The following is a 12,006-nucleotide window of genomic DNA, read 5'->3' as shown; positions in this document are numbered from 1 at the left end:
CTGCAAAACCATAGCCTTGTCAATTAATATGATATGCGAGACATTTTGCCTAGCAGAAAAAACGAATTAGAGGATTAAAAAAAAATGATAAAGAAGACCAGTGATTTCTTTATTTCTTGCTATGTAGAGTGCATTTAAAAAACTCAATAAACCATGTTAAAGTAATCCTTGATGTATTTTAATACACTCGATGGTAAAAGAACACAAAAATCAAATCATTGTTACAGTACGTTTGAAACACTGTTTATTTTGTGTATCATAGCTAAAATTTACTGAAAAGATAAAGCTCTACCTACTATGTACACTCTTAACTGGGCAGGATGATGATCTGAACAGCTGTTTTAATAATATTGGAAGAGGAAAAAATCCGTTTATTTAGTTTACCTCACCTCTGTTTTTAAAAATTTTAATGGAAGTATTAATGAGAAAACAATTTTAATATCAAATTGCGCTTGTTAATCTTCCTTCAAAAATGTATGTAACAATTTTAGTTCTCGGATATCAATTTGTAACTACAAAAATTTTTGTTGTCTTTCATTGCCTTTTAATGTTGGAATTTTTTTTAAAGTTAATTGTCTAAGAAAAAAGAAAAGTATTCGCCACCTGCAGTTCCAACAAAATATCACCACCAGATTTAAACTATCCCTAAAAAAAATACTATAGTTAAGTAAAGTTAACTATAGTTATAACTTTGAAACTTAAAAAACTTTGATTTACAATAGTGATATCTTTAACACTTTGAAAAACTTTAGCAAAACTTCGACACTTTGAAAAACTTTGGGGAAAACTTTGATACTTTGAAAATCTTTGAAAACTTTGACACTTTGAAAAACTTTATCGAAAACTTGGATACTTTGAAAAACTTTGTCGAAAATTTAGATACTTTAACACTTTGAAAAAACTTTGACGAAAACGTTGACACTTTGAAGAAAACTTTTACACTTTGACGAAAACTTTGACACTATGAAAAACTTTGACGAAAACTTTGACACTTTGATTTACTATAGTTAACTATAGTAAACTATAGTTTACTATAGTATTTTTTGTTAGGGATAATATGATCTCTGTTTTCGTAATTACTTAAAATGAAGAAAAAATATTCTATCTACTTTCTTCTCAATGTATATGACATTTCAGTAAATATGCTTTAAATATTAATATTTCATTTAATTTGTTCCAGAAAAAAAAACAAGAATCACTATTTATGTAAGTTAGCTATGGTAATTTGATTAATCTTAAACTTTTTAAAAACAAATATATGGGGTTGGGTATCATCTCTATTACAATACATGTACATATAATGATTAAAATATATTCTTATAATTATATGGTTTTTTTTTATACCTTGTTAATATTACTACTTGCATTAAATAAAGTAATCATATTAATGCTTTAATGATAAAGATCTGTCCTCCACTACATGTGATCTTTCAGTAGATTTTCAATTCACTGAATTATTCTATCAATACGTATTTATATAGACCACCAGCGTGAATCAGAAATGATAAGGGAAAGTAGAGCTCGCTTTGTATATATAAAATGTTTTGTTTTACAATCAATTTCTTTTAGTCCAACCACCAAGAAGAATGAGCTCTGCTATTAAATCCCTGAAATATCAATCATAACAACAGAATTTAAAACAAAAAAAATAAATCGATCATTTCAATTGTCTTTAAATTACCTTTATTTATTCGTGACAGGGAGATTAAAACCCAACTTCCCTTTAAATGTAATTCTCTAGTTATTGTAAATGTTCTAGTATACATAAAATTACTCCAGTCGAAAAGCTGCTTCGTTTAATATACCCTGTTTAAAGTACATACCGTGTACCAGTAATGCAGCAGGTCGTCACGAACAATCTGATGTTTTTCATGATCCTCCTTTATAAAATTCGGGCAAACTCGTTCATTCGTTTTAAGTTCGGCAACTGTTCTTTCTGACAAGAAACAATCCTCATCTTCTTCAGTGATATTTATGTCTCTACACGGGTATCCAACTTCATAGAGAACTTGGTGATGGAAAGTTGTAGTAACCTCCCGAAGCAGATGTTCAATTTGAATTCTGATCTTCTTGGTATCTGCGCTTGTTAGATTGATTTTATCATCTGGAGTAAACGCTTGCAATTGAATGGATGTTTTATTAACAGCAATAGCAATGTTTATATCACCTCCTTTTTCCTTGTAAAAGGCAATGTTTTTACAGAGACGGTCCTTACGTAATAACTCCCACTTCGAAAAACATATTGCAACAAGTCTAAAGAAAAAGAAATGTGGAATATACGTTTTGAAAGAAAAGACCAAAATCGGAGTTTTATATCCGTTGTTGAAGAAATTAAAGCCTTTTGTTGTGAAATCAGTCTTATTGATACTTGGGATGTAGTACAAGGACTCTTGTCTATTCTCTATCAATTCCACGTCTTTCACCTCAATTTCTTGGGTTTTCATTTTTGCTAGAATGCCAAGTTTCTCCATGTATGGTATAATATGATTCTTCTGAAGAACATACGATTCTTTTTTGTTTTCCCTCCATACCTTGACCAGTGTTGAATCTGAAATAATTCCATTCTTCATAAAAATGTCCCACTCTTTAACCCTACTGCACGCTGAGCGAGCGTGAGTAGGGTCTGTTATGATATTTTTAAAAGCGTCTACAAACCATCCAACGTCTAATATTATATTGTGTCTCAAACCCTCTTCCGAGAAATAGATTATCTGGCCTACCTCCGAAAAGTATCTGAGCATATCATCAAGGTCATTTTCGCCAAGAGACCTAAACTCTTGCTCTGTTTTTAGGCTTACTCTGTGTAAAATTTTCTCTATTTTGTGTTCTTGAATAAATTGCTCAAACATAGACCATATATGTGGAATTTTTTCACCCCAATGTGGAAGACTTTTTGCCGTATGAACAATACAATTTCTGACTTGTTCTATTCCTTCTTCCTGGTGCTCATTCAGTTCTCCCAGTGGACATTCAATCTCGTAGTAACGTGCGGGAGAAATGTGATCACTCAATGTATGTTCACAAGGCAAGCATCTCTCTAGTGTATCGTAGAATGCAGTTTTACTTTCCGTGGTTACCATCTTCTGTTGGAGAAGTCAATTATACATGTTAGAATATTAACGGAAACCGCAACATATACTAACAAAGCTTAGTCTGGTACATGTAGATAATAAAACAATATGAAGCAATTTAAAATTCCGTATACGGTAAATCACGTTTTATTGGCGAGAACTTACTTTTTGCGTAAATTTCGAAAATTTCACTCTCGCAATCAAAAATATTCCTTGCGATTATATAGAGAAAAAAACAACAGTTCGTGAAAATCATGTCTCGTAAATAAAGAGTTAATGGCTATCTTGCGAAAATTTAGTGATCTACAGTATACCCCTTTAAGCAAAATACATTTTAATAATTAATCTATTTTCAATGTGGTTGATGATGCAAGATGATGCAGATGATTTATTATAAGCTAGAAATAAGTTTATTGTCAATGAATTACCTTCAAACACTACGGACTGTTCACGGTAGCTCAGTCGGTAGAGCGCTCGCTCCGTGATCGGGAGGTTGTGAGTTCGTATCTCGGCCGCGACTGACCTTAGTCGATAAAAAAATGAATAGCAACTGTTCCTTCGCCATGCGCTCGGCACTTTGAAGTGAAAGTTGCGGGTCCTTCGGATGAGACCTTAAAACCGAGGCCCCATGTCAGCGGCACGTTGGCACGATAAAGATCCCTCACTGCTCAATGGCCCTGAGTGCCGAGTAAAGGTCAAAATTTGAAGCCCTTCACCGGCATACGGTGACGTCTCCATATGAGTGAAAAATTCTCGAGAGGGACGTTAAACAATATACAATCAATCAATCAAACACTACGAATTACAAAACATCAACTGACAAAATGGTTTTACTGATGTACATGTAGCACTTAAGTAAGTTTTTTCAAGTCATTACCATTCAAAATGAATTACAAAATCTTGACACAAGAAAGTTTTTCTCAAAGAAAAAAATAATGAATGCTTAAATGTGAAAGACCAAAAATGACAAAAGATCGACATAAGATGAAAAAAGTCTACCGACACGCCATGAAAGATGTTTACCTTTACACAGTCATGATGAGAGGCTATCAGGATAACAGGGGTGGCCTTGGTTTCATCATATCGACTTTCTTTAGACTTTCCATCCTCACAGTAGGTTTTAATGGATTGCAGCCAAAATGAAAAGTAGTCTTGCCAAAAAAATAACGCATTATCAAGTGATGCGTCTATTAAAATTATGTTACATGTAAACGGTGATTCTAAGTTATATGAGATACATATAATCTTAAAATACCATGACAGCCATAGTTATAAATGCATAACACTGTATAAAACAGGTTTTCTGTACAAAAAAATTCTTTCATTGAGAGTATTTACCTGCATATGTCCAGTTATGAAATAAAGATCCCAAGGGGTTGTGTCTATCAGTGTCGTATGATAGCGCTTTTTCCTCCAGATCTTTAGACATGTCAACCACCACGAGATAAAAGGCTCTTCTGGAGAGGTAAATCTGGTGACATGCGTAATACGCTACTTGTCCAGCGAAATCCGTCATACTTATAAGTTGTCTTCCATCTGTGCTGTTAGAAGTCTTGTCTGATTGGGTTCCATTTTTATCAAAATCTGAAAGAATGTGAGATAGGAATTGCAAATGATAATACAAATGTATGTTCCTATTCATAAAATAAAATTATTCATGTTTTAAAACAGAGACTATATGACACCTATTTTAACATCTTAGCAAAATGAACTTTTTGAAAAAAAGCTACTGGCCTTTTAAAAAAGAACTGCAACTTGTTTCTAATTGAAATTCAATTAAAAATAATTCTAGGTTTAGTGAAATTTACCCATCTATAAACATATCAGCTTAATATATTTAAAAATAAATCACCTATTAATTTACCCATCTATAAACATATCAGCTTAACATATCTAAAAATAAATCACCTGTTAATGTGTCATCTTTAATTTCAAACAAATCCTCATGGATATCCAGACCGACGGTTGTCTCAGTTGGTTGCTCGTTTCCTTCTTTGTTTTCCCTTTGAAGTCTTCTAAGAAGAGTTGTTTTCCCTGCGCCTGCGCATCCCACTATCATACCTCTGGCTCGACACATGTTTACACTGCCTTGACTTGAAATTTTGACGAATCTTTTTCTTGCTTCTATGTCCCAACGAAGTACTTCTTTGGGTATATTCACTAAACATAACATGAGTCTAATTATAATTATCCTCTTAACTGGCATATACATGTATAAACATATTTTGTTAGGGGACTTCAAGTTGATTGTGAAGGGGGCTATTTTCTCCAAGTCAAATTATTTTCATGTACATGAAAGACACAATTTTATTTTCCTCTTTACTAAAACAAATATTTGACAAGCAAAATGAAAAAATAAAATCATCATTCAAAAATTCTAATTTGGTGGTGGTGGTATGGTGAGGGGGGAGGAGGGATCGCTTTGGTGATGTACAGATTATTTATTTTCCTGCCAGTCGAGGACAGATTAATTACTTTCAACATTTTCGAGAACGGGTTATTAATTTCCCTTTGTCAGTCTCTACCTCTCCTCAGAATCAAATACTCGTCCCCTTCATGTTTTTTGTCTCTCGCTGAATGTGGGATATATTAATTTCGGACTGCCGTTCCCTCCGTTTATATGTATGTCTTTCTGTAACGCTTTCGTTTGAAGCCATATACCGTATAAGTAGAATTTTTAACGAGGATTTAATTTTGGCATTATTAGCGAGGGTGCTGACATTGCTAAAATTTAATATCGCTAAAAGATTAATTGCATATTATTTGTAATAGCTTCTTTAGTTAGCATTTAAAAGTCGCTTAAATCTAAATACCCGATTTTAGGTTGAAATCGATAAATTTGCGAAACGTTAATATTTCCACTTATACGGTATATTGAGAAGTCTTAAAGCTTTAGAAATTACATGTACATTTTACACAGTAACTCCAAATTTCAAAAGAAAGACTCCTTTTGATTTTGAGGTCAAAATTTCCAAGGTCTAAGTTATAAATTAAAAGAATTCTGTCTGTTTTAAGGTCACGATCAAGTAAATGAAAATACCTAGTAGATAGATTTATCAAATTCCAGAAATTAATTCCTATGATGATGCTTTATAACGTTAGCTTGGTCAAATAAGGTGTTTCGGGTCATAATTTGTAGGTAAAAAAATATGAAAATCATACTTTAAACATAAATCTTCAATGAAAAATGAAGAAAACTCAAATTGAATGCCATGAAAACACCCTACATAATTCTGCTTATGCCGTAAAGTACGGAAAAAAAGAATGTTGAAATTGATTATTATGTCATAATAATGTAGTACATGTAACTTCACAAAATCGTTCTAAATAAAGTCATTTACCAGATTTTGACCTTAAAACTTTTCCACACGTTTCCGCGCGATATCTTGAGAAGCATTTGAGCTTGTGCAATGACGTTTTATACCTCGTTTCTCTATGGCCTGTGGAGGATTTTTAAGTCAAATGCTTAGGTCGTAAATAACGAAAAGTAGATCTGTTTTGATAGTTTTCCGCACGTTTCCACGCGATATCTCGGGAAGCATAATTTGAGCTTGTTGAATGAAAAAATACCACAACTCTCTTTGACCTATGAAAGACCCTATTTGAATTTTGGTGGTCAAAAGGTCAAGGTCGTAAATTTATGTTCTGTGTCGGTGTTAAACTTTCAATTCCGGGCGATATCTCAAACAGCTTTCAATTTTTGAAATTTTGTGTTTTACCAAAACTCCGAATCCCTTTGTCCCCCTGCACGTATTAAAGTGCCCCCTCGAGCTATCCCCCTCCTGGGTCAGCACATCTTTTTCCCTTCAGCGGGGAACACGGATTCTCTGAATAAGCTTGTTACAATGTGCAATTAAAACTAATCTCTACACGATTGCGTAAAAAAATCATCTTCATTCAAAATAAATTCTTTTCCCTCTAAATCAAATATGAAAAATAAAACAAAGGGAAAAATCTGCGAAATTTGTCATGCTGTTTAAAATTACTAGCATAAAAATGTTCATCTCTATGTCTATGTACTACCGGGTACTTTCGATAACTGGGCCCGATTTACAAAGAACTTGCGTATAAGATCCACATCAAATTCTTATAATTATGAATTTTAAAACTACACTTAACTCACAGGGGTTACAATTATAGTAATTTTTCAATCATTAAATGTATATATCAAACATTCACATGCAATAACATAAGATTTAATACTTTTGATTTTGCTTTTTTGAAAGATTACGCTAATGAAAAACAGATAAAAATAAATGTATTTTTATACACAAATCAAGAAAATGAAAGAGTTACTATAGAGGATCTTATTAAAAAAATGATGAAGATTCTCCCTGAAATATGACATTTTTACTAAAGTGTCACAGAGGTAATACTATATAAACCAGTGAACCACATAACTAGAAAGATCTTGGAGACGTTATACTCACAACGTTTACAAATCCTGTCATGAATTCCCCTGTCAGACATGGTACAGTGTGTGATGATGTCCAGCTGTAGACTATCTATGAAGAGGTCGTACATCTTCTCCGGTCTGTCCGGTAAATACAGACATCTCTCTCCCTCACTCCTTTCATACTCCCAGAGTCTGCAGTATTCATATATCACATCACGTGACGCCGTGATCAGGAAAAACTCCAGATCACTGTCCTCCACCAGACACTCCGTAACAAAGGCGTACATGACGTCATGTCGGATGTTGTCTGATATAAAGGTTATCACACCGTCACGTGTTTCTGTGATTTCATCAGGAAGGTCTACCGAGCCGTCAGCAGTTATATCAGGGAAATACCTCTGTCTGATTTTGCCCTTAGTGATTCGGTGTGATTGTTCAATGAAACTAATCCGATATTTATCAGATATAAGTAAACAATACAGTAGACATCTGACTGTCGTTGGATAGCTAAGGATTTTACCTGAAATGACAAACAAATTATAAATTATAAATCACCAAACAAATAAATAAATTGTTAACATACAGTCGAACTACATGGACTGCACTTCAATCTTTTTCTTTACACTGTATGTACATGTATGTATTCAGTCCTATTGAACACAGATGTTTTAGGATGTGAACCACCCCACCCCCACCACATTTTTCTTAATCTCTACTTTAACCATCGCTGAATAAATTCGATTAAAAAGATGAGAAGTTTTATTACATATTTAAGAATAATCCTGAAATACGAATACAAATCTGTTAATAATAGCTATAAATTGATATAACGTTTTGCTTTCGTCGCCCGCGAGACACAGTGATTCGAGCATCTGCTTTAGAGTCCAGGAGCAGGGAGTTCATTCTATTAGTGACACCAAATTATTTTCTTGTTTGTCGGACATCTGATGACAAAAGTATGAGAGGGAAACAATTCAGTAATAATATTTTTACTTTTTTGAAGGAAATATTTTTAGGTGGAACTTGAACAAAATTAAACGGAAGTATATTCCCCCTACGTTATTTTTCTTTTCTTTTTTAGAGCTACATATAGCAAAATGACGAAGAGTACGAAATATGGAGATGAAATAAAAAGAAAATAAATATATATCAAGAAGACATTGTAATTAAGCGATGTTGCATGAGGAGCATATATACACAGTCATATTTAACAGGATTCGCAGAAATTGCAGGAAAAAACCGAGGGGGGGGGGGGGGAGTAATTGTAACATTTCATATATTGATTTAAACTTTAACGGAGCTGCTAAAACATCTATGGAATTTATTTTTCCATTTACTGTCATAGATATCTTTTTTTAGTTTATAAAGGAATTTCTGTATTTTGGTGCCAAAGCAATTCAAAAATCAACTTCTTGGACAACACATTCCTGTCTTGGTCAATTGAGAAAAGAAATACACAAATCAATAGATTCTTGTTTCTGGAAAGATGTGTTTTATGACTCAGATAAAATATATTTATAGTGTATTTAATGATTTAAGATGAAAACACTCCCCCCCAACCACAACCCCCTCCTCCCTACACACAGAGACATGAAGACATACATCCGGTCCACACAAAAAACACACTTTTGGTAAGGAAGGAGGGCAGCCAGAAAAAAATTACTAACCTAAAAATAGAAATATATTGACTTATTCTATATTTCTATATATTAACTATGAATAATGCTTGCAAACGTCCAAAATACTGAAATAATGAGTTTGTTTGTTGATTAAAACGTCTCACTTCGAATAATTTACTGATACACTGTTGCATAAACGAATCATTCCCCGCGGAGAGCTTCAATTTGACATTGGCACTGCATGAAGGCCATTGATCAGCGAGGGATCATTTTCGTGCCAGCAACTTCCGCAACAAGGGACCTCGTTTTAATCGGTCTAATTTACGAACACGTGTTCACGTCCCTCGAAGAGATTAGATCCTGTGAAATATATAAAGATCGACCGAGAACTATTCATTTCATCCCCACATCCATTCAAACTTTATATATGTGCAGTACCTGGATTTTCATCGTCTCTATATAGTCATTTCAGTTAGTATTTTTTTGCTGTCATTTTGCGATGAAGCTGGACTTTTATAAATAGTTGAAATTATCCTTGTTTAAATTAAGTTGATCTAAATTTTGCACTAAAAATGAAACGATTGTTATAAGGCAAAACAGCAATCAACTCTGCTTGCATTCAACAGGTCCATGGAAGGATTAAGGCGAAACTTTTAAAATGAGGGAAGGAATTCATGTATATCGCCTTTGCAGCGCAACATAACTCGTACGTATTGTGGGGAGATAACTCCTGTCAGTGGTATCAGATAGCAAATTTATACGACCTGAAACATGTTCACCACCTTTCACAATAAATCATGAGGAATACATGTACACTTACATACAATAGAAAAATAAGCAAATGAAAATCCTGTTAAAGAGAAAGATGAATAATTTTAATTTGGATTATTTAAACAAGTTTAATTTTACAACATTTAAAACGAAATCGAGGGAGATAAACAGACTGATACTTTAACTGACATTTAGATTTGCAAAATACAAAAAAAGCAAGGATCCAATTTAGAAATAAAAGATTACCATTGGCGTCGAAACAAGGGAGGCTAGGGGAGGGGGAAGGGGTTGAGCCACATTCTTTTTTTTTTCAAACGATAGAAATCATATAGATAATAAACATTGGGACGTATGTATACACCCCCCCCCCCACACACACACACACACATACACTTTCAACACACATGTTGCAATTTAGTTAAAGTTGAAGAATGGTAAGTCGTAGTGTTTGAAAGATAAAAAAATGGTCATGAAAGAACTTCAATCTCCCAAAACCCAATTATCTCCTTTATCTAAGTAGAAAAAATGACATCCATTATTTTTAAATTGATGTCTACACAAAGTTACAGGTAGATTTAGGTACAGTAATATTTATTCAGATTACTGAACAGATTAATCACTTTTCTATGCAAGGTCTTGAGTAACAAATATAATGAACTGAGCTAATATAAATTTATAGGTCCAAATTCACAGACACAACTAAAGAACTATATTTTTTCTTGAAAATTAAACTTTCTTACTTGGTTTTCTATAGGTTTTGTTGTCGATGACATAAAGGTCCCAGTGTTCATGTAGACCTATACAGGATCTCACGATGTCAGGTCTATTGTATCCGCTGTATCTCCAGAGCCACGTCACGTGATCTACACTGTCATGTGATCTCCCTCTGCAATGTACAGCCTCTCCTTCTCTTAGTTCCGTTAGAAATTCTTCACGTTCATCTTTACTGCTCTTAATTTTTTTTTCTGGGATATTTACTGTAGAAAAAAAATATATCGTTTATGATAAACATTTACACTGTAATACGATTATGTATATATACATGTGTATAGATAGAGATACATTCAAATTATAGATTTATTAAACGTATTCGATCAGTTACTTCTATTATAATATGTTAATCTAGTAGCATTAAATTGTAATCGAGGAAGCTACTACAAAGCAACTACAAAAAAAAAAGAAAGTGATTTATTATAAATGTATTAATGTTTCTACTGATAACTTTTTAACTCTTTAAAATGTAATCCAATTATTTTAATAAAATTCTGGAAGAAAAATAGAACAATTTACAATTATTTTGATCTGACTTACATATCCGGTGTATCTTATCATATATCTCCGTGTCCTCCATGGTGACGTGAATCAGTACGTTCATCTGTAGACGGCGTATCTGTAAGCGATCACAGCCAGGACTACTGACGCACTTCTCTCCAGGTTTTCTGTTGTATCTGAATGATCTCAGGTAGACACTGGCTGTGTCATAACTACTGTAAAAGTATGGTATAACACTGTATATTGATGCTATCCTATACATTGTCTCATCCTTTGTGTCCTCCGTTATCTTGTCCTGATCTTCCCAGAGGCATTCACGTGACTTCAGTCTGTCCAGAGTCTGCTGAGCTTCCTCACGTGTTACAGGATTCTGTTTACGGTACACTAACTGTCGAATCTCATTAAGCAAGTCCAGCCACTCTGTGTCAGTGAAGTCAGGAGGACCGGAGTCAGAACACAGAAAACAGAATAACACGGACACCTCGTCATCAGTCAGTGTGGAGAACTGATCTACAACGTGTAGTGAACATATACTCTTCAAAAAAAGAAACGCATAGTAGGAACAATGCCCTGAAAATTTGTTATAGTTTTGTCATACCTTTAATTTTTGTATGGATACGATGTATTCGAGTGAAATAAATGATTTTTGAATGCAATTGTTAACTTTACAGCTATTCTACACGTCTCACAGACAAAAAGACCTGATTTTGCAAAATTTCCCCCAAAATTTTGATCTCAATTTTCATTTGTTGAATTCCGATGCAATTCCTTCAGATACAAAGGGGCTATCAAAAGCGGGGGTTCTCGATATTTTGAATCTGGTTTTATCTGAAAAATGACGCTTCCTAAAATTGCTGCATCTGAATGTTGCTTGGCA

General features: G+C 33.7%; 1 protein-coding gene across 1 annotated transcript; it reads right to left on the bottom strand.

The window, feature by feature from the left end:
* Positions 1-1,489: 1,489 nt before the first annotated feature.
* Positions 1,490-11,664, bottom strand: LOC134273839 (uncharacterized; the record flags this gene model as incomplete). The annotated part of the gene is made up of 8 exons (XM_062756050.1): positions 1,490-1,607; positions 1,824-3,083; positions 4,095-4,222; positions 4,410-4,655; positions 4,980-5,231; positions 7,502-7,987; positions 10,598-10,834; positions 11,169-11,664. Coding segments are annotated over 8 exons (3,147 nt in total), but the record flags the coding sequence as incomplete, so codon positions are not given.
* Between the last annotated feature and the right edge of the window lie 342 nt (positions 11,665-12,006).

The sequence above is a fragment of the Saccostrea cucullata genome, unplaced genomic scaffold (assembly GCF_032062105.1).
Source record: "Saccostrea cucullata isolate Sc308-1 unplaced genomic scaffold, CSIRO_AGI_Scuc_v1 ctg7520, whole genome shotgun sequence".
NCBI lineage: Eukaryota > Metazoa > Mollusca > Bivalvia > Ostreida > Ostreidae > Saccostrea > Saccostrea cuccullata.
Note: the sequence above shows the minus strand (reverse complement) of the source record. Positions and strands in the feature narration are given on the sequence as shown.